This window comes from Urocitellus parryii, chromosome 1 (genome assembly GCF_045843805.1).
Source record: "Urocitellus parryii isolate mUroPar1 chromosome 1, mUroPar1.hap1, whole genome shotgun sequence".
Lineage (NCBI taxonomy): Eukaryota > Metazoa > Chordata > Mammalia > Rodentia > Sciuridae > Urocitellus > Urocitellus parryii.
The window spans coordinates 38791578-38815660 of NC_135531.1; the positions used below are offsets into that span (position 1 = coordinate 38791578).

Genomic DNA, 24083 nt, shown 5'->3' on the forward strand with positions numbered 1-24083 from the left:
TCTCCAATAAGCTGTTTAAAGGTTCAATCACTTCAAAAACAGCTTTGAAGGCTGAAATGCACTTTCTTATAATCTTTAATAACATATTTAAGTCATCCTGTCCTTTGACAGTGATTATATAGAAAAATATGCCCTGAGTTTCTCACTGGACTCCCAGAGATGGAAAAACCTCTTCTCTACCCACACCTAATATTTATTCATTCACATTCATATTCTCTCTCCCACTCACTTCCAAAAGCAACATGGGGCAAAGGCATGGGGATAGCTTGCTAAAAGGGCTCCCATTAATATTCTCTTCTTAATGAAGATTCTAGGTTTTGTTTTTTTTTTCTTTCCATTCCAGGACATAGCTCATTTAGAGATTGTTTTAAAGAAAAAAACACCTCAGGAAAATCAAGGCAGATACCACTCACTCATGGATAGGAAGAAAAGAGCTGTTCTGTAAATTATCAATCTGTGAAGTTTATAAAACAAAGTTTTGGTATCTGCTTCCTTGCTAGGGAAACCTCCTTTCTTGGCCTATCCTACTATGGAACAGGATGCAATGGTGAAGGTTATTAACACACTCCTCATCCTGAAACAAGCCCAAACCCCTTTTGAGATCATCAAACGTCAATTGTTGTTATTGTTGTTCACCGTCTCAGTAACAATAAGAGAATGACATATGCTTAAAAAGTGATTTCTGGGGGCTGGGATTGTGGCTCCGTGGTACAGCACTTGCCTTGCATGCGCGAGATACTGAGTTCATTCCCCAGCACCACATTAAAAAAAAAAAAAAAAAACTAAATAAACAAAATAAAGGTATTGTCCTCATCTACAACTAAAAATATTTTTAAATGATTTATGTCTCTCTTATTTCTATTTCATATAAATAAGTTAACATATAAAGCACCTGACACATGTTTAATGCTGATGAGGAGTAAGAAATAGAGTCAACTTAGATTTTTGCCCAAGCTAAGGTTAGATCCCTTTTTTCTGCTTGTTGGAATGTAGATCCTAGATGGGTTCTTCTGTCAAGGAGGTACCTGTTCGGTACATCATTCATAACGGTAGCTGATAGGGCCACAATTTGTGATTGAGTCATTAAGATTTCAGAGCCACACCAATTCACGATCACCAGCCACCAGCCTGTGTGTTTCACACATGCTGACCTCTAGGCTGGACAGTAAGAAGCCTGAGCCTGGCAGTGGGACGAGGGTGAAGGTGAGGCCAAAGAGATCAGCCAAGGCTGGAGCTCCCTTCCTTTTACTCAGGACCTGTTAGGGAAGAACCCATCTAGGGTCTACCTTCTAGGAAGCAGAGAAAAGGATCTAAGCTGAGCCTGGGCAAAACCTAAGCTGACACCAGGCAAAGGAATAGGAGAGGAAGGAAAAAGCAAGCTTCAGGGATAGTTCCAGAATATTCTAGCTGTTCTGCCAACTTTAAATTTCCAGTCCCTATATCAGAAGGACAATCACACATCCACAAACCTGGCACCACTTACTCCAACTTCACATCCTCTTTAAAAACATCAATCCTCACCAGGTTCCAGTTTCCACTGAAGAATCCCCAAGTACAAAAAAAAAACACACATATAACCAATATGATTTCTGCTTTCCTTTTAAGAGGCAATCTGCACACCCGCCATGATCAGGGCAAGAGCTGTTAGAATAGTAAAAGTGAGAAGTTCTTTGTTTAGACACTTTTTGATCAAAAGAGTGAGAACATAAACCTTATTGCTTTCAGTAGGAGGACAGCTTGCAGCAGAGTGGCTCAGCTAACTCTGGTATATAAAGAAAACTGGCAGGAGATTCAGGCAGATGTGGTTGGAATATTTCCCTGAGAGGATTAGGCTAAGTCACATGTGTAACATGGAGAGGCGGGAATTTTGTGTTCCAATCCAAGTTCTGCCAGTTACCTACTACTTGGGGTTTCAAAATATGATACATCCAGCTCAGTGCTTTGATGTTCTCTTTCCACTATAAACCTCATCTCATAGGGGGAAAAAAAAGGGAGGGAGAAAAAGGGAGGATTGGAAAAGTTGTGTAAACACTGAGAGATGAAGCCAAGATCATGGTGCACATTCTTTTTTTTTTTTTTAATCAATACATTGACATTTTTAATATTTTTAACAAGCTGGTTAGTATTCCAATCTATATTTGAATAATTATTTGATGATTTCTTTTTCAGCGGGGATTGATGTTTCCAAATTTTTGCAGCTATACAGTTTGATGTAATTACAATAGTTTACAATGTTTGTTCTCTTTCTTCACACATTTCTTTTTTTTTGATAAACCATGGGGCAACGAATTGCATACCCCATGATACCACACGTGTATATATTTCACATGCAATCTCTGAAGAATAATAATATTTTCCTCTGCAATCACAATTTTATTGCCACACAAGAAAATTTACAATAATTTCAAGGATCAGGGATATAGCTCTGGGTAGAGCAGTTGCATAGTATGTATAAGGCCCTGGTTCCATGCCCAGTACCACAAATAAAATTCCAAATATCATCCAAGATATAATTCTTATTCACATTTTCTCAGTTGTCCCAAATATCTCTTTTTAAACATCTGGGGATTGGTCAAGCTTTACAAACTGCATGAGGTGATGACATCACTTTAGTTTCTTTTAATGTAGCATAGTCTTCCCCCTCCCTTTTTGATTTTTCTACATTGAACTGAATTTCCAGGCCAGTTGTTCAATAGACTTTTTTTTTTCATATTCTGGATTTTTCCTGATTGTTTTCCCATCTCTGGATTCAGGTACAAAAGTTACTTGACATAAGTGGTACTGGACTATTAATATTGGTTATGTCAACAGGCATTATTGATGATATTTACTTTGGTCACTGAAGATGTGGCCAAGCAGATCTTCCTGTTGTAAAACTATCTTCTTTTTTTTTTTTTTTTTTTTGAAATTTTAAGTAATCTTCAGGTAGATAATTCCAAAGTATGCTCATATTCTCTTTTTCAACTAGATTTCATCCAGTGTTTTTTGATACTCCTTTTTTTTTTTGATCCTTGTCTGAATGGATGATTGTACTGAATTACAGAATTTCTCTTTTTCTAATACTTTTACTGCTTTTAAACTACTATCTGTGATCTTTTAAAGAACTTTCTTTCATTTTTCTTCTCCTCCATTTCTTTCATTCCCCCTTATAAGCAAACTATGTTCATTGTTTGAAAAAAAAAAAAGTGATAGCCCATAGACTCATTATCTTTTCTGATGCTCAAGTTATGCTAATTTTGGCCCACTTCATCTGTTTCAAGAAGGCGTCTCTGTTGACTAACTCCATTTGTGATTGAGCACATCTTAGATTTAGGGAACTGCATTTGTCTCAATATGAGTAAGGTAGAGTATCTCTGACGTACATAAAAGCCATTTGCATTTCCTTTACAGTGAAGAAGTTATTAATATCCTTTGTTCATTTTCTGTTGAGCTGTTTACTGTCTTCCTAATGACTTGTATGAAATGTTGAAGAGACTAGAACTTTGGCTATGATGTTAAATATATCATTCCTATTTTATTTTTTGACTTTCTGTTTTTTGTTTTTTTTTTTTGCCATAGATTTTCAAATGTGTTAAAGTTATTATTTTTTTTCATGGCATCTGGAGTTTCTATCAGTTAGATAAATTTTCTGAACTGTGGAATCTGAGGGAATTCTATCATGTCTCATAATATGATTGCATAATTACTTTATACCTTTGATATATTATTATTTTATTCCTGTTTGATGTAATTGAAACAACTTTATTTTTTTAAGTCATTTTTCAGGTTTTCTTTTTTTGTGTGTTTCATTATATTTATTTATTTATTTTTTATTGGTTGTTCAAAACATTACAAAGCTCTTGACATATCATGTTTCATACATTAGATTCAAGTTGGTTATGAACTCCCACTTTTACCCCAAATACAGATTGCAGAATCACATCGGTTACACATCCACATTTTTACATAATGCCCTATTAGTGACTGCTGTATTCTGCTACCTTTCCTATCCTCTACTATCCCCCCTCCCATCTTCTCTCTCTACCCCATCTACTGTATTTCATTTCTCTCCTTGTTTATTTTCCCGTTCCCCTCACAACCTCTTATGTGTAATTTTGTATAACAATGAGGGTCTCCCTCCATTACCATGCAATTTCCCTTTTCTCTCCCTTTCCCTCCCACCTAGTGTATCTGTTTAATGTTGATCTTTTCTTCCTGCTCTTCCTCCCTGCTCTGTTCTTAGTTGTTCTCATTATATCAAAGAAGACATTTGGTATTTGTTTTTTAGGGATTGGCTAGCTTCACTAAGCATAATCTGCCATCCATTTCCCTGCAAATTCCATGATTTTGTCATTTTTTAGTGCTGCGTAATATTCCATGGTGTATAAATGCCACACTTTTTTTATCCATTCATCTATTGAAGGGCATCTGGGTTGGTTCCACAGTCTAGCAATTGTGAATTGTGGTGCACATTCTTTAAGTTATCATAATCATCCCTTTCTTAATCCTCACTGGAAGTTTTCCTCCTGGCACTCTTTTACAGATAGTGGCCAAAATGCCAACATAAAAGAGTAACATCTAGGGCTAGGGTTGTGGCTCAGTGGTAGAGCAATTTCCTAGTATATGTGAGGCACTGGGTTTGATTCTTAGCACTGCATGTAAATAAAAAAATAAAATAAAAGTCCATCAACAACTAATAAAAATATTTTTAAAAAAGATTAACACCTTATAGTTATTCCAGAAATTAGAAGATTTCTTTTTGTCCTTCAACAGGAGCTGAGACATGAGAGAATTACATCAAAGAATTGAGTAATATCCCAATTTTCACCTATTATTACTTTATGTCAAAGAGCAAAATGGACAACACTTAGATGTGTTTCACATATTACCTTTTAAAATTGCTGGAGGGGCTTATGATTTATGCTATTAACACTTTCAAATAAATAATTGTGCCATTATCTACCAAAAATATTAAGGTAACATTTTTACCAATTTAATTTTGGGGCTTCATTTAATTGAATCAAATTGGGAAGGACCAAAGGGAAGAGTATGAACTTCATCTATGAAACGGTCAAAGTTGGGACTGGGAGTATATAGCTCAGTGGTATAGTGCTTGCCTAGCATGTGCAAGGTCTTGGGTTCCATCCCTAACAACACAAAAGAAAAAAGAAAAAGAAAGTATAGATCATTATTAAAATAGAATTTTTTTAAAAATTTTCACCTATATGCCGATTGCTATCAATATACATAATTTAAATTATTTTAATAATTTCTCATTTTAACATTCTAATACTTAGCATTGTAAATGTGCAACCCAATTATAAAAGCAGTACAATTTAGGAATCAATCATATATACTTTATATAAAACAAAGGTTTAGAAATCAGAATATATTTTTTTCCATAGGAACAATACTGTATATAACCATGAGAGCCCATGACCAGTGGTAAAAAGCCATTTAAGCCAGGACAGTTTTAAAACACCTAATTACCAAGAAAAAATGTTGCCTATAAACAATATATTTAGAACTGCATGAAATAGTCCTAGCCCTTGTCTATAACTATAATAATAGAAAGAAAAGAAGGGAGAGAGTAAGGCTACTTTGGGTCCTGGGCATTATTCTCCAGTGGGATTTTTGTCAAGAAAAGAGGTGTGTCAAGAAACATAAGCAAGTTATCCTGATGGGGCCATTTATAAGTCAGCCCTTATAAGTCAGAGAGAGATAACAGCCCAGATAAGGAATGGATAGTTTTTATATAATATTAGGAAACTACTGGGCAAGAAAGCCATTTACAAGCAAGTTAAAAGAAAAAAAAAAAACCCTAATGACAAGTGCAATGTTTACTCTTATGCAGCCTTACAAAACATTCTACAACAACAGTCCCCCACAACAAAGAATTATCCAGTCCAGAATGTCAGTGACCCAAAGCTGAGAAACCTTGATTCTGAACACACACACCCTCAACCTTGATTCTTCAAAAGGCCTGTGACACTGTGGTCAGTCCTGTTCTACTTAGTTGAAGTATAAATATTTTAAAGCATGAACATTTCTTGCCACCCTTCCCCAACAACCACCACCTCCCACCAGGGGCCTATTTTGAGGGCCTTTTAAGAAGAAAAACCACATGTTGGATGGAGCCCTAAAATGCAAACCAGGAAACCAGCTACAGCCATTAGCTAGCTCATTGCACTTGGCTAAGTCACAAAAGCACTTTGGGCTTCAAGATCAAACAAAATCCTTTCAGATTCTCAAAACTTTGTAACTATAAGGCTATAAAAAGATTCAGTTTGGGGATTAGGGATATAATAGTTATGATAACCTCAATAACTTTAAGAATGCAAGAAAAAGCTTATTTTAAATGAAAAGAATAACACTATTTTAAAATATAACATCTATTATTTCTATACTAACATTCCTAGCATATTTTGTTATCCTTGAATACTGATGATGTCTTAAAAGTACAGTTTATTTTTAACAAAATGTTATAATGGTTTTTTTTTCCTTCTATGTAGGAACATGTGTCCTAGGTTGTTTATTCCTAATATTCACTTTATAATGTGAAACATATGGCCAGCTATACAAAATTAGCTTCAGAAGATTATAATCTAAGACAACCACCCTCAACATATATACTCTATTCCTCTTTAAGGACATATAATTCTTTGGGAATAGAACTGAAGAACAAAATTACTAAATTATTTTTTGTTGTAGTTGAATGCCTATCTTAAACCAAGCTTCCCCCGCAAAAAAAAAAAAAAAAAAGAACTAATTATTTTTCTCTTCAATCTCAAATAACAGAAGGATTTCAAGAACAGAACTTTTTTTCCTGAACCATATGACAATGACATTGCTGACCACATGACATTACCATATATTTCCTACAAAAGAAACACCCCAACATCATCCCAATATAGACTGAAGATCAGGGGACTAACATTCATGCATTACCAGATCATCTCGGCACTCTAGATAAGTCTCCCTACAAAGTACATTTTAGCAAAAGGTCCAGCTCAGTATCACATGCTCCCATTAGCTGTCCTCTTTCTCCTCCTTCATTCTGGAAGAGCTTCAGTCTCCTCCTGACTTTGATGACCTTGACTCATGAAAATCCCAGGAGAGTTCTGCTGTAATATGGACAAATACAGGGTAGACACCTTTGGCATAAATATCACTGCGCTAATACTGTGTTCTTTTCCTTGTACACCCTATTAGAGCACACAATTTTTTTTTCCACCTTTATTGATGGTTTTTGGTTTGACCCTTGATTAAGGTCGTGTTTGCAGTCTTTTCTATTTTTTCTTTTATCCCCTGTGAATCTATAAGAATTATTAGGGAAATTACTTGGTAGCTGTATAATACTTTGTACCTCATTAAACTTTTCATTGACTAATTCATAACAGTATGTGCTCAAGATTTCCCATATTATTCAGTGGTTTATAACCCATTAGTATCATTATCTACCTTGATATTCAATTTGTCCCAGATTGTCCAGTGGGAGCCTCTTTTCAGTAGCTCTTTCATTCTTTTGACATGATTTGCCATTCTGTAAGCACTTAACTGTTTTCTGACACAAGATGTTCCAGGCTTATTGTCTTTCTCACCTTAATCCTGAAATCAACCATTTCTCCAAGAAGTCCTGCTTACTCCTAGTAAAGAATGGTACTTTAATCCAAAACCAGGGTGCTAAGTATTCTTATTCACTGCTTCATCTCAGGAAACAGAGCCAAAAATACATGCAAGCATACTCATATACACATACATACAACACATATACATATGTGTGTATATTACTTATATATATATATATATCATATATATTATAAGGACATTTACACATACATACACACATAGATACTATCAATTGCAATCCAAAACCACAGCATTCTACTCGCCCCTCCCACCCACTCCCCGCCACAAGCATATTATCTTCATTTCCTTCTTCTCTAGTGGAAAACCTGGGTCCTAATATCCTTGATAGATTTACTTAGCTGATCAGTTCCCCTGTATGTAACTAATCTCCCACTGCTGCTGCCACACCTGTCCCCATGTTCCTCACTCACTCGGGTTGCTTCTGCCTCCTGAACTGGTCTGTCTCTCCTGTATGCCTCACCTCCATGCCTTGATGGGGATCAGATACTGATGTCTAGCTGCCCTGGCATGACAGCCCTTGTCACCCTGCTCAACTCTTGAGACCTTGCACTAGAAAGAAGCACCCTCTTCACTATGATAAGGCTTGAACCCTACACCTAGGTTGCTCTCCTACCTGGATGCCATCCCTACCAGGATCTGGATGCCTTTGGCTCCACTCCCCACGTGAGGATGCTTCCCTGTTCTTCCCCTCCCAGTGGCTATCCATTAAGGGCAAGAGGAGACAGAAGGGAGAGAGCGGGGGTAGAACACTAGGAAGTGAGTCAGTTGAACTAGGTCTTAATAAATGCTTATATAATTCATTTTAATTATGATGATAAATTTCGGTTAAAATTTTTGATGGTAGGCTATTAAAGGTAGGCTTACAGTAAATCTATCCCTTTAAACAGTTTAAATGTCTTTAAAGATACAAACTGCTAGCACTTTCTCCTAAAATATAGGTAATACAATGCCAGGAAAATGTGGGTACTTGAAAAATAGTCACTTCAACAACTATTTATTCTGGGCACTCTTTGTGGGATGGTCTAGCAGGGAACAAAGTTGATCAAGGAAGCACACAAACCATGTCCTCTGTAAGTTAAAATGCCAATTTCAAATGACTTCACTGCAAACATTTCTCAAAAAATAAACATGAACCATTTATCCAATTTTTTCATATAATAGTAATGATAATGATGTTGAAATATTCCCATTCATATTTCTCTTTTACAAAGACACTTTACATTTCTTATATAAATGGAAAAAAAAAAAAAAAAGCTTCACAGAGTCAAGGTGAGTCCCTGTGCCCAATTCTTTAGGGACTCAAACTGTCAACAAGTCTTATAGCTCATACCAAACACTGAGACTAACTGTATTGTCAAGTGGCTCCAAATGCTCATAGGCATATCGAATTATCTCAAGGAGACAACTCAGCGTTGTGTGTAAGAAAACAAGCTCTGGAACTGAATTGACCAATACTAAATTTCCAGCTACACTGCTTTACTAAATATGTGCACTTGGGCAATTACTTAACCTAAGCCCCAATTTCCTCATTTGAAAGCCGGGAATAATAAAGCTAACTCATTGGGGCTATAAGTTGCATAGTGAAGTAGCTGGCACATAACTGTCACATAGTAAACATTACAACTTATAACCATGTTTATTATCCAAATTTGCTGGAAGACTGGGCAGAGTGGCCCCTGTCTGTAGTTCCAACTACTCCCAAGGCTGAAGTGGAAAGATCACTTGAGGTCACCATTTGGAGAACAGATTAGGCAACACAGAGACACCTGCCTTAAAAAAAAAAAAAAAAAACACTCGGCAAAGTCTTAGTTTAACAGAACACCTATCTCCAAGCAGTTCAAAGCATCTACATTAAAAAAATATCCAGGGGCTTAAGATGTGGCTCAACTGGTAGTGTGCTCAACTGGCATGAGTAAGGCACTGGGTTCGATCCTCAGCACCACATAGAACTAAAATAAAGATATTTTTTTTTAAAGTATCCAGTAAATTTTACGGTACCCTTTAGCAAAAAAGAAACAATCTCATGGAGAGCGATATAGAGTCTAGAAAGCAAGTTTTGGTTGCCTGATCATTTTTAATGCTAGCTTAAATTTAGATGCTTATTTCTTGCCTTGTATATGTCATATGATTTTGTAATTTTAGCTTTACATGGAAATAAAATAACAGGACTTACATACATACATAGATATTTCTCTCCCCATTCATCCCTTTTGTTTCCACCTTCATTTATTCTTCTTCCATTTGTTTCCTAGCTTCCTTCCCTTTGGAACCTGCTCCAGATATTTGCTTAAACCTGTTGTCAACAGAGTATCAATAGTTCACCCTCTAGGTCATATCATTTTAAAACAGTAGTTTTAAACTACATAGAATCACAAGAGGAGTTTTAAAACTACTTATGTATAGTCCGAATCTCAGGCCAAATTAATCCATTTCTACATGCAGGAACCAGATATCATTAATTTTAAAGCACTGGTAATTCTGTCATAGAGCCAAGGAAACCATACTTTAAGAACTAATTGATTCTCAAAAACTACAAAGTTCTGGAGCTGAAGGGTATGGCTCAGTGGTAGAGCTTCTTCCCAGCATGACTGAGGCCTAAGGTTCCATCCCCAGAACTGGAAACAGGTGGGAGGGGGAGGGGAGAAAGAGCGTGGAGGGAAAGTAGGCAGGCAGAAAACCACCCTATTCTGAAAATGAATGTTGGGTGAATGGGAGATAGAAAAACTAGGGATATGGGGGGGGGGGGGAGAATCGGGACAGTTATTTTTAGGTGGTCTGATGGAAAAGAGAAGAGGCAAAGAAACTTAAAAATTAAAGCAACCCAAATGATTTTGTCCAAGTTGTTAACAACTAGACCTTTTGGAGGGCATGTATAAAACAAAGAATTGTCTTGGATTATCTTTCCTTCTTCATGGTATGTTTAAAAAAAAAATTACGGGCTATAGCTTCATAAAAATAAATTACTGTGAAAGGTTGAACTTAGCACACAGAACCATGTCCCTCGTGGGCAATCTTTACCACTTAAGGGGCAGTGTATTCTTCTGTCCTTGCTGCATGCTAATGCTTAAGATATTTACTAGCACAGGAAACCAGGTTAAATGGAAGAAAAAAAAAGTAACTATAAACAGGTGAAGCTGAAATGGCAAAGCTGTCTTAAGCAACACAACCACCACAGGGGGCAGGATGGGGGTATTGTTTTCAAAGACTAAAGTATACACACAAATTATCCTGTAGATTGTGAGGGCTTTGTTTTCTTGGTTGGTTGGTTGTGTTTTTTTTTTTTTTTTCATTTTTTTCACTTTGCTCTGCAAAACATCCTCAAAGCCAACACCTGTCAGGAGGAAAGGTGATATCTGAGTCTTACTGTCAATTCAAGTAAAGGGAGTTGGCCTTGGGGAATGTGGATTTCAAAACTCACACCACATGAGCAGAAGCAAAGTCACCGACTTGTGTTCGCACCCACCCACACATGCTATCGCCCTCTTCCAAAGATAAAAATCTCGACCCTGCCCGAATACCAACACCCCAGACGATTCTGACTTGTCCGGCGCCACTTGTTCCAGATTCACTCCACCAAGCAGGGAAGCCCGAGCCTCTCCAGTCCCCAGGTTCAGCTTAGGTAACGCACGCCCAGCCAATGGGAGGCCGCCGCCGCCGCTCCACAGCCCGCCTTCGCCAGCATCCGCGCGCTGCTCCCCGCCACCGCCGCCCCAGCGCGCCCGCGAGGCCCTCCGCCCGCGAGGACTCGAGCTTTGCGCGCCCCTTCCAGGCGCGCCCCGAGCCCTCCCCATCCCGGCCCCTGCACCCATCACACCTGGGGGATCGCCGTCCGCCAAGCTCCAGGGCGTCCCAGCTATTAGGTACACCAGGAGGAGCGGCCAGGCCGAGGGCGCTCTGGGCGCCCGGGGCCCCCGCAGGCCCGTGAGCGCTCGCATGGGGCCAGCGGGCTAGCCCTGGTCCTCGTGGACGCTGCTTTTTCCTTTGCTCGCCGCCGTCGGTGTCCCAGGACCCGGCGCACAGTCGCTGATGGCTCGGGACTCACTGCCAGTCCCGGGGTCAGGACACGCGAGAAAAGGCTGAGTGGGAGGGGCCCAGCCGCCCTGCCTTCCTCCCCCGAGACTCTCTCTCCGTACCCGAGGCCGGCCCAGTGCTGCGCCCAGCCCCCCATGAATTATGCAGCCCGCAGCCGCCTGCTGGCGCTCCCGGATGTGCAGTGCCACCTCCGCTCCGCATCCTCTCAGGCCTCCGCCTTCTCAGCTCTACTAGGTTGGGGAGGGAGCTTGCTGTAGATGCTGGGCAGGTGATGGCGAGCACATCACTTCGGGGATAGGTTGAAACTCTCCCTGCAGACTATTCTTTGCGTGCATCAGAGGCAGGGTTCGCTTATTTACTTTGATGGGACAGACAAGAGAATAGAAAATACTTTTGCTCCCTCAGACATCTTCGAGCTATCTTATTAAGGGGATTTATTTTTCCGCTTGTGGAAGGCGCTGTCTAGCGGCCCTACACCCTGGATTTGCTTTAGCTCTTCCTACCAGTTATGCACACCCTTCCCTCCAGTCTCTAAAGGCATAACTGGGTCTTTCCGGAATAAGACTTCAGAGCCCTCAAGGCCCTATAGTGTATCTTTTTATTTTCCCTTTGTTTGCTTAGCTTAACAGTTTTTGAGGTGCCAAAAAGAGCCTAAGAAACAACTACGTAAAGGACATGCTGTGTAAAATGCACAAAGACGTTGAACTTGGTCAAACTCATACACTGAACACCATTTAACATAATGCTATCCCTTATCCATCAAGGCCAATAGCTGGAAATTTTTTTATGCTTCCACCAAATATAAGACAACTAAAAAACTTTTTTTTTTCCTTCTTAAAAAACGGGATCTCCTTTTGTTGCCTACACTGTTAACCAACCCTTGAACCCCAACGATTCTTTGGCCTCAGCCTCTGGAATAGCTGAGACTACAGGACTTCTCCACACAGAAGATATTTTTTACAGGTACATTATAATTATACATAATAGTGAGATTAATTATGTCATTTTCGTGCATATATACAGAATACCTTTTGGTCAATTTCATTTCCCATTTCCCATTATCCCCCCTTTCCCTCCCCTTCTTCTTCCTTTATTTTACTGATCTCCCTTATATTTTTTTTTCCCCTCTCCCTAGCTTTCACATATAAGAGAAAGCACTCCATCCTTGACTTTCTGAGCGTGGCTTATTTCACTTAGCTTTGTAAATATGGCTTATTTCTGTTAACAAGATACTCTCCAGATCATTTTCCTACAAATGACATAATTTCATTCTTTATAATTGAGTATAAGTCCATTGCTTATATATATCATGTTTTCTTTATCCATTCCTCCACTCACAGACACTTAGGCTGGTTCCATAACTTGACTGCTATAAACATGGGTATGCAAGTATCTCTATAGTATGTTGACTTTAATTCTTTTGGAGAAATACCAAAGAGTAGTATCATGAATGCCGTGATGGTTCCATTCCTAATCTACAAAAGATATATTTTTTAAAGTAACTCTCATGGGGCTACTCAAGCGGTACCGCACTTGCCTGGCATGTGTGCGGCCCGGGTTCTATCCTCAGCACCACATACAAAGATGTTGTGTCTGCCAAAAACTAAAAAATAAATATTAAAAAATTCTCTCTCTTTCTATGTCTCTCTCTCTTTAAAAAAAAAAAAAAGTAAAAGTTTGATCCTTTAAAAAAAAAAAAAAGTATCTCTCATGAGTTTTGCTCCTTCTTCCTTTCCTTATTGTAGATCAGCATGAACCAAAAAATGAAAGAGAACATTAGATACAGATTGTCAGGTTGAACTGCTAAACAAGAAAGATATGCTTACTCCGGAGAGCAATGTTTAATTTTAATTAGTGTGTATATCTAAAATACTCCTGTTTGCAGCTTAGTATTATATAGGTCAAACTTTGGAAAATAATAGATTATTCAAATAAGTATTGAGAGAATAAGAATGATACAATTCACCAGTGATATTAAATATTTACCAAGTACCAGGCACTTTATTCAAAATAGACTGCATGACTGGGCAGTCATGGAATCACAAGTTTAAGGCCAGTCTGAACAACTCGGATAGGCCATAAGCACCTTAGTGAGTCTCTGTCACAAAATAAAAAAATAAAAAGGGCTGGAGATGTAGTTCAGTGGTAAAAATCCTCAGTACAAAAAAAAAAACAAAAAAAAAAAAAAAACAAACAAAAAAAAACCACTCTATGTGTACTAAGGGGGCTCCTGTGTATGCACAAGCACACACACATATACAATAATGAATGTGGAGAGCTGCTTATCTGTGAACTACAAATCTAGGGAAAGCATCTTTTTTTATAAGGAAATTTATACTTATAATGATTAAACTTATCTGAACAAAGCCTTATGATATCCTAAAGGACTAAAACATACTGTGACCATACCAAGACCTTGGCTAGGCTTGCTAAACCCAAATAACCAGATCAATGGCTACCGAATCATGCCCATCTTGCTGCCCTGCATCCTATTTCAATGCTAACTGCAAACATTTCCCTGTACCTTAGGAGAATTTTTTAAATTGGCCAATTTTCAGGACAAACTGAACTCTGACTGACCTTTCCCAATTAGTCTTATAAAATCTTTAACCTCAAATTCCCCCTTCTGCAAATGAGATGACCTCATTTAAAGAAAAATTATCTTTTCAGTTGAATCACTCTGTTTATGAAGAGAAAAAGTGACTTGCCTAAGCTGAGTCCATTTCCCACTGTGAATTTTGTTGTTGGAGCAAAACAATCTGAGAAAGAAATAGAACTCCTGTTTGGCTGAGCATTTTGGAAGACTTCCCTGTTGTTACTGTTTTATATTTAGATATATGTTATTTTTTGGCCTCATCTCCACTCCACTTTTTCAAAGCTTTATATCCTTTAAAAACAGTTCATCTACTACTAATTTCCCTGTACAGATTTTTCTGATCTTTCTATTCCAATTGACCTTTCCCTGCCTGCTGAACTGAATATGGCTGCAAATGCTTTTACATTCTCTTCATTTGGTGTGTTGAGGGCGGGAAGGAGGGTGTTAAGTTTCTTCTCCTTGAGCTGGATGAGCTCTGTTACACCCCTGACCTCTGAATATTGCTAAAGTGAGCAGTGTGCAAGCTTCCAGGTACAGACCCCCCAAAAATGTCACTTCGTTTCCCTTGTAAGCCTGACCTTAAAGACAGCCACCAGGTAAAAAGCACTACTACCCTGAGATTGTCATGCTGTGAAAAGCCCAAAGTATAGGGAAGGCCTTATCACAATAAAATCAGATCAAGTCAAAAAGAAAGGTAAAAATTTCCTGTGCGTTCAGAAGAACAGCTGGTGAACTGGGAGACTTCAAACCCAAAAGAGTTTGGCTCTTAAGGTTACAGTACAATTTATAAAGCATAAATAAGGAAGTACATTGATCTCTATTGTTACTGGCTATTAAAAACCTAAATTCGTTTTAGAGTAAGTACAGCTGTATAAGCTTATTTTGTCTATGTCCTTCTGACAAGGAAGGAAAGCTTAAGTTTATTTGTTGAGAGCTTGCATTTCAGAGAAATCAGGATAGCTTGATTTTCTGTTATGAAGCGATGGTTGGTTTGTTGTTCTTGGGTATACCGAAACTGTGGCCTTCATTTTTATTATACTTTGACAGTCTCCCCTCCCTTTTGGTCATTCAGCTGACCTCAGTCTTAAGCATTTCTCTCATTACCACATTTTTCTTTTCATGATCATCTAAAGATCACAAAGCAGAATTTAAAGGGTTCTTCCATATATTCAAATTCATGTCGTTTTTGTTGTTCAGGGCCTGGTAGAGTTCATCTTAAGAGTCAGTGGATGCTGACAATCATTTACGACTCTTAAGAGAACACAATGCACAGGAATTTTATCAATGTGACTAATGGGGAGATAATACCAAGGGTTTGAGAAAGACTGTGAAGCCAAAGCCAAGATTAGACTAAAAAGATCAATTGATTGTGCCTTTATAATCTGGTGAGGTATCTGTATCTGATCTTTAACTTCTCAAACTGTGAAGCTATGCATTTTTCCCTCAGCATTTTCTAATAAGGACTTCTACAGCCTGATTGTCTCATTCATATACAACAAAAGGATTTGGAATAATTGGGAGGACTGCTCAATGCCCATTTAAGTTCCAGGGGGACCTTCTCATGGTTTGTTTCCCAAAGAAGAGGTTCCTAAGTGTTACTCTTGCTTATCTCATGGAGTAGATAGGATAATAAAGAGAAAAATCATGGACCCAGGATCTACAATATACTGCAAATCCAAGGAATCCTTTGAGTTGCCTTTTAGTCACAGACCTGGGATAATTTTGTATAATATTTGTTTTTTCTGAAAACAGAAAGTCTTTTTTTTTTTTTTTTTTTGCAAATAAGTCATGAACTAGATAATGCACCACTTCTTGTGAGAATTAGAGTTTATCTCGACAAGTCTTCAGGCACCAATAAGCCAATTATTGTACTATATACATTGAGTCCATTTCTGAGTCCTTGTTTGATGAAGAACAAAGAAGTAAATCACCTACATATTGAGTCCAGATAGAATTTCTGGGAAATTGCTGTGTCCTAGCCCCAGTGTAAAACTTGTGAACAGTGCGAAGTAGCATCTGCTTTTCCTGCGGCATTATTACCCAAGTACATTGTTGATTTTTTAAGTAAAAGCTAACAAATGCAGGTAGTCTTTGTCTCCAGGAATGTTAAAACAAAAAGAAGTAAATCAAGTCTACTACTATGAACCACTTGGATTCAGTGGGTACCAGTTTGATTTGGTACCACTGGAACTCTTGGTACTATAATTTTATTTATAATTTTCAGGTCCCGTACAGAACTCTGTCCCTCTTCCCAGGGTTTATTGGCAGGAAGATAGGAGTGTGACAAGGATTAGTATATGTAATAATTAATCTCTGACTTATTAAGTCCTCTTTTATCCGTATGAATCCCTATATTACTTCAGATGTCAGAAAGTATTGAAATAATTTAAGAAGCAATTTAAAAGGGTCAATCAGAATTTTAATGGGTTTGATATTTCGAATCCTTCCCACATCTGTAGAACAAGAAGCCCACAGAGTGCCAGGAATTTCAGAAAAGTATATATCTAGATGTAAATGGAATTAAATATTTCCTTAGGACAGTCAATTTGGGCTTAAAGAACCCATAGTGTTTCAGTGTCTGATGAATCTAAGGTCATTTCGACAGAAGAGAATTTTATTTAGTTTCCTATGTCAATTACAGATGTCTACCCAGGAAGTTACAGGACCAATGTCACATAACAAGAAGAAGCAATTCTCAGGGAAAGGGCCAAAGGTATATTTATGAGTTCTGATATGGGAACCCTTGAACTTGATTTGAAATTCTCACCACTCAGATATTTTCATGATCCAAGAAAGTTCATTATGACAAGGCATTTCTATCAATAGGAGCAAAACTGGGAGCACATTTTTAAAAGTTAGTCAAGGTCCCTCCAACTATTGTAATTGAATGGTCATTAGTTTATTTGCCTGATGGTTTCTATTCTGCTCTAATTTCCTTTCAAAATGTCCTACTAGATATTGCAATTCTGTTAAGGGAGCTACTTCCCATTCTAATTTATGCTTCTTTAGTGAGTCACTTATTTCTATCTGCAGTCCATTAACAAAATGGACAAATAAAGCCACTTCATCTTGGCCTTTAAGGCAGGAAAATAGTTTAAAATTTTCCTATAGGCAGATTCAGTAGTCCATAGAAGATTAGTTCGTTTTTTTTTTTTTTTTTTTTCTTTTTCCTCAAGGTTGGGTTATGGCCTAATTTGTTCTCATAGAGAACAGGAATAGCTTCAACCATTGTTGGCCCATTTTTCTAGCCCATCTTATCTTCTTTAAAGGTATGGTTGACAGGATCCTCAAGATATCTAGTTGGAAGCTAGTTCAGTGATAGTTCACTGGTCTGGCATTCTCAAGGTCCAGGGTTCAATCCCCTGTGCTACACAAACACAAAATAAGGCATCTTCGTTAGAATACCACAACAGGCTTTTTCTGGCCATTTTCAAGCATTTCTTGTATCAATCATAGGGACAAATTGGTACAAATCAGGAGACATGAATCAAAGACTCTGCTCTGGTTTGGATATTTAGTGTCCCAAAGGTTCATACGTTAAAGGCTTGGGTTTCAGGGTAGCACTATTGAGAGATGGTGGAACCCTTAGGAGGCAGGGACTGGTGGAAGGAAGTTAGGTCATTGGGGGTGTGCTCTTGTAAGGAAATTCATATGCAACTTCTTGACCTCTCACAAGTAGATTGTTATAAAAGTCTGAGCTTGGTCGTGTCTTTCTATCTGCTCAGATTTGAGGTGTGACCCTTTCCTCCTAGATGATCTTAAATTTTGAGCCTCCAAAACAGGGAGCATCCTTTTCTTTACAAGTAGCTTATATCAGACCTTTTGTTATAGTGACGAGAAGCTAACTAATGTAAGCACCCAGAAAACTTTTAAATTCCTCTGTAAATTTGGTTTGATCTCTTTGGGGATCACAAACACCCTGATCCATATACAAGTAGGAAACAAGGATTTTAGAGGGAGATAGGGAAGGGGTCATGTAACAGATGGAGTCCATCTTTGCCTAAAATGCCCTAAAATGACTATGTCTATATAGGGAAACTGGTAATTCTACTGTTGTCCAGAAACCCAGGTAATACCAGCTATTTTCTTCTTATGGACAAAAGGATGTCTTACCTAGAAGCTTCAACAAAATACAGGTATGCACAACAAAGATAAAGAGCTCAAAGTGCAGAGAGAGAGCTCACACAGAGAGACTTACCCTTGAACTCTGCGGTCAGCAAGAAAGCAGTGAGTGCACTGGGCTCTGTCATTATTGGTATGTGGCTATACATCCCAGCCTTGGGGATCCTCAAAGATATTGTTCAGATCTTACTTCTGACACTATAAACTTCAAAATAAAACCAGATGAAGTAAAAAGGAAATGAGAGTTTATTGTGCATACAAAATTTTTGTAAATGAAGCAAAAAAAGTGAGTAAATGCAGTTTTAAAAAGTAAAAAAGAAATAGTGCTTATACAAGAAAAGATTGTGAACTGGGAACATTCAAACCAAGTCTTAAGAAGCTGGAATCACAAGAGACATATAGCTTATAAAATCAATGAGGAAGTAATTGATCTCTGTTATGATTGGCTACTATGTAACTACATTATTTTTAGCACATGTAGAGCTATACAAGCTTATTCATCTGGAGCTAATGGGTTTGATTTCATCATATTGACAAAAAAGAAATACTGAAGTTTTTATTGCGGTTAGAACCCACATTTCAAGAGAAATCAGGATAGCTTAAGTCTTTTTTATAGGGTGATGGGTGATTGGCTTAAGCATACACATGAACTGTGGCCTCCATTTTTACTTTTTTAATAGTCCTAAATGATAAGATGCCATACAGTGAGGCAGAGGCCGAGGAGCAAGAAGTTAATGGATTTATGAGGGACCCTTTTTGGAGCCCTCAGAAAAGACCAGCCCTCAGCTGAACAGTGCACAATGACCCCATTGATACTCCCTGGAACAGAAGAAGTGCCCAGCTAAGCCCTGCCCAAACTCCTGGCCCACACAATAGTGAGATATGATAAAATTGTCATTATCTTAAACCACTACGTTTTGGCATAGTTTGTGTCGCCATAACGAATAATTCAAACCCTCTTTTCCAAACGCATGCTGTCTGTAGGATTAACTCGACAATTAATAATTTGCAGCTTTATAGCTTGAGCTTTATTGTTAGCTTGAACTCCAATTTACATATTTCCTCATTATTCAACTTGTTGTGTGATTATAACTTCTTTCATAACTAGGATACAATTCTTTTTAGTATCTGCAAATGATTCTATAAATAATATTATTGATGTACACTGTTTTTACTTACTAGAAAATTAGTAGAGGAAACCCTCTTTTCTTTTTTAACTAAAATTTGTGTTATTTTTGCAAAATAATACCACAATTTTTTTAAATTTTTTCCCTTCTTAATATATAAGTTGTCATCAAATGAAAAGTGTCTGTCAGAGTCCTAGGAAGATATGAAATGATAGAACTAAGAGTTAACTATTAATTAAATTAATTGATTCTTTAAAAAAAATTATTGGAGAAAAACATGTATCAGATAGTATTATATAAAGTACTATAATAAAGATGAAAATTTGTAGTGACCATTAGTAGAAAAGATACAAAAAAAAAAAAAACCTACAAATAGAAGTCCAGGCAGATTCTTGTGATGTGCTCCATGATGACTGTCCCAGGTACACACACCTTGTATAAATCTCTCCCCTGGAGTGTGGGCAGGTCTGTGGAAGTGAAGAGGTAGGTTATTCTCTTGAATAAGTTACATTTGGTAAGACTCCAGTTTAGTCAAATGAAGGGAATGATCCCTGTGGGCTCATTTGGAAGGAATAAACAACCTCACTGTAGACTGAAAAGGGTCAACCTTCAGGAGCTGAACTTCAGTCCTCAAACCACAAGGAATTGACTTCTGCCAACAAGTGAACTTCGAATAGGTTCCAAAGGATCAAACAAGATTACAGCGCTGCTGATACCTTATTTGTGGCCTCCTGAGATCTTGAGCAGAAAAACCTCAAAACTGTATCTGGATTTGGGAATTTGTCAGATCACAAATTTATCCGGTTTTAAGCCAGTACATTTTTGATAATTTGTTACAAGGGAACAGAAAACTAATACATAATTGCCCATCAATTGTAGTTCTAGTTAGATTGTACTAAAATTGTTCCATATTTTAACAGGGTCAGTAATGGGTATGGAAAGAAATGAAAGACTTCTCTGGTTAGTTCTGACTCTATCAAGAATTAATGACAAGTTCTAGACCACTTGGTAAATGTATCATTTCTAAATTGAGACCTATGACCAACTTCCAATCATTTCCTCTCTGTTAAAATATCCTACATTATACACACAACATGTGGAGAAGTCTCAATCTTGGGGATGGAAATTTAACACACCCCAAGCAATAAATTAAAACTTTCCTATGCCAGGAAGTATAATCTGATTCCCCTTAGCAGTGGTGCATGGAGAGGGGAAGCATAGCTAATGAGATATAAGAGTAAATCCATAGAGGAGTTTCCTCATCTAGGGAGCAAAAAAGCCTCAACTAGACAAGATCTTTTCCCCAACCCCTTCACCTCCTCTTTCAACCCTGAATTTTAGCCATGAGGCCACCATTGACAGTGACAACTTTGCATTCATTTAGTGACAAGCCAGAACTTCTCCAAGAATATAGAGGAAAAAGCAAAAAGAATCCTGATGCCTTGGCGACATCACTGAGCTACTATAACAACTCTCAGATGCCTACTCCAGGCTTTACATAAAATAATGATAATTATTAGCATAGCACTGTGTGGATTTCTTTTGTTATTTGACAGCTGAATACATTTCTGTTGATTCCAGGACTTTCTTTGGCTGGTCTTGGTTTAAATATAAAATCTTGCCTTCTGCTTTAAAATTCCTATTGTAGGGCTGGGATTGTATCTCAGTGGTAGAGCACTTGCCACTCACATGTGTGAGGCACTGGGTTCAATTCTCAGTGCCACATATAAAATAAAGGTCCATTGACAGCTAAAAAATATTATTTTAAAAAATTTTTATTGAAAATTTCCACACAGAAGTCTCCTTCTACCTTCTAAGTTTAAGGACTGCCCATTGCTTTTACTGTAAGAATAAAATTCAATAAGGTTTTCCATGATTTGGGCTTTAAATAATTCTTTAGCTTATCTTGCAATATTTCCCCTAATCCGAGCTATATTTGTTCAAAATACTTGAAGTTCCCACAAAGTCAGCTCTTGTAAACTCCAAAGCCAGTTCTTGTATGCCTCATTGACTTTCCCTCTAATTCTCTCTTTCTCTCTCTCCCCCCTCATCCTTCTCTCCCATCTCTTAGAATGTTTAGGAGAGCTTTGCCTGTAGCAATGCTGCCTAATTCTCAATTCAATTTCTGTGTGCCTTTTTTCCCCAAGAAGCTTCTCTGATTATCCCTCTTCAAGAGCTTCCTCTCTTAACTTTCACAGTATCTTGTGTACATCCTTATCCCTGTACTATCATTTGGATCTGGAATGTCCCCATCACACTCTTGTGCTACAGGCTTGTTTCCCAGCCTGTTAGCACTACTGGGTGGAACCCTCAGTAGGTGGGGCCTAGTGGAAAGGAAATTAGTTTTTCCCCTTTGCTTTCCAGCTGCCATGAGATGAATAGGTTCCACCACCAGGCACCCCAGCCATGAAGAAGTACTATGCCACCATCGACCCAAAAGCAATAGGGCCAAGTGACTGTGGATTAAAACCATGAGCCTAAATAAACTTTTTTCCCCCTCTAAGTTGATTTATCTTCAGTATTTGTCACAGTGACAGAAAGCTGACTCACACATCCACCTCTTAACACATGATGCTGTAATCATCAGTTTCATCTCTACCATTTAGCTCCCAAAATGCTGAGCCAGAATCTGGTCAATGTTTATGACCCATGCACCACAATATCCACTACACATCTGTCCTTACATAGTGATCTGTTTCACAGATGAATGAAATAAATTCAAAAGCTACAAAGCTGTATTCATCAAAAAGCAGCCATCTCCTCCACCCAGCCTCTCTCACCAGAGATGAACATTATAAATTACTGCCTTCCTCCAGAAATGTTCTAAATCTATGCAAACATTTCTATTTGCCTATTTCTTTCCTACAGATGATGGCATTCTTGCTCACTGGCCCACTCATAGCTTTTCTACTTTAATAATATGTCTACTGATTCCCATAGAGAGCTTTTCCCTTTAAACAGATAAATAATACTTCACTCTGTGAATGTTCCACCATGTACTTAACAGTTACCAACTGACAACATTACATGGATTTTGATGCTCTCCACTTAAAAATAATTCAAAAATGAAATCATTGTACATTTATTCAGTGGTTCATAGGAATGTGTAGATAGAATATAGTCATAGAAATATTTCTTTTTTTTGTCATAGAAATATTTCTTTGTCAAAAGATATTTGTGTTTAAAACTTTGAAAGATATTTCCACATTATTTTCCTTCTAGATTGTTATAGTTTGCATTTTTGCCAACAACGAGAGGAACTGTTTTCTCATGAGAATGTAACTTTGTCAATCTGAGATATGGAAAATGGCATGAAGTTATAGTTCAATTTGTTTTCCCTCCATTGTAAGTTTGGGTGAGAACTTTTCGCATGTTAAAATACCATGTGCAAATCTTGTTGCAAACAACAAAAACTCATCTGGCTAGTTCAGCCAGAATTATAATCTCTTAAAGGTGATAAGGTACTACTTGAGATTGTTGAAGAAACAGACACAAAGATGGAGACATCAAAAAACAGACAATAAATTGGCCTGAAATGGATACCAGTAGTTCTTCCACTGAACACGAAATGCCAGAGGCCTCTGTCTCTACTACTCCCTCCATCTCTGACCTTACCTGTGAGCAAGTACTTATTCCTGTACTTCTTGCTGCCACCTACACAAGAAAATGGGAGCAATCTTTTCTCACCTCTAAAGCAGTCTCACTAGGGTGTTTCTGAGTTCTGACCTCAGTGTAGGAAATCAGGATCCTTAATGTGCAAACTTCCCCAAGTGTAGGAAAGTATTCAAAATATGACAAGAAGTCTTGGCTATATGAAATATACACCTCAGTACTCCACACTATCAATATGCAATCTTTTTTCTTTTTTTTCAGTCTTAGAAACAAAAGCAGATACTCCCCTGATGCACTACACCTTTCATACATTTCCAAGCAAACATCCCCTTTCTACCTCAGAGGAATATGAGTTTCAAAAGAAGGGGAAGTAGAGTTTCTGACTTGTACAGATGCATTGTAAAATCTTAGAAGAGCTAGCAATATATTCATTTGTCATGTGCCTTTGTAAATTTTGCTAAAATAAGCTATTTTAACTGAAATTATCTAACACTATCAATTAGTCCTGCTTGCTATTCTCTTTCATCAAACTTTGCCACACCAGATGGCATAATAAAAGGAGATGAGCTAAGGATACATTTAGTAAGGACTTATTATAATATAGTTTTGTTCTTTAGCCACTTCTGTGTATTGGCTAGTTATTGCTAACTAATCCAGTACAGAAATGGTTTTAAGAAACACACAATTACTAGGCGAGGTGGCACACGCCTGTAATCCCAGAGGCTCAGGAGGCTGAAGCAGGAGGATTGAGAGTTCAAAGCCAGCCTCAGCAATGGCGAGACACTAAGCAACTCAGTGAGACCCTGTCTCTAAATATTAAAGTACAAAATAAGAGTTGGGGATGTGGCTCAGTGGTTGAGTGCCCCTGAGTTCATCCCCAGGTAGCCACCCTCCAAACACACACACACACACACACACACACACACACACACACCCCTTCAATTGTGTGATGTGCCCAGCACTGT

General features: G+C 37.9%; 1 protein-coding gene and 1 pseudogene across 2 annotated transcripts in view; one reads left to right on the forward strand and one right to left on the reverse strand.

The window, feature by feature from the left end:
• Window positions 1-11653, reverse strand: part of Emb (embigin) — a 55615-nt gene extending 43962 nt beyond the window's left edge. For both annotated transcript variants that reach the window (XM_026385969.2, XM_077800226.1), the window contains exon 1: window positions 11444-11653. In XM_026385969.2, the coding sequence (XP_026241754.1) occupies window positions 11444-11564 (121 nt within the window). In that variant the 5' untranslated portion in view covers window positions 11565-11653. The remainder of the gene's footprint in view (window positions 1-11443) is intronic.
• Window positions 11654-11795: 142 nt separating this feature from the next.
• LOC113180811 (serine/threonine-protein kinase LATS2 pseudogene) overlaps window positions 11796-24083 on the forward strand; it is a 41031-nt pseudogene continuing 28743 nt past the window's right edge.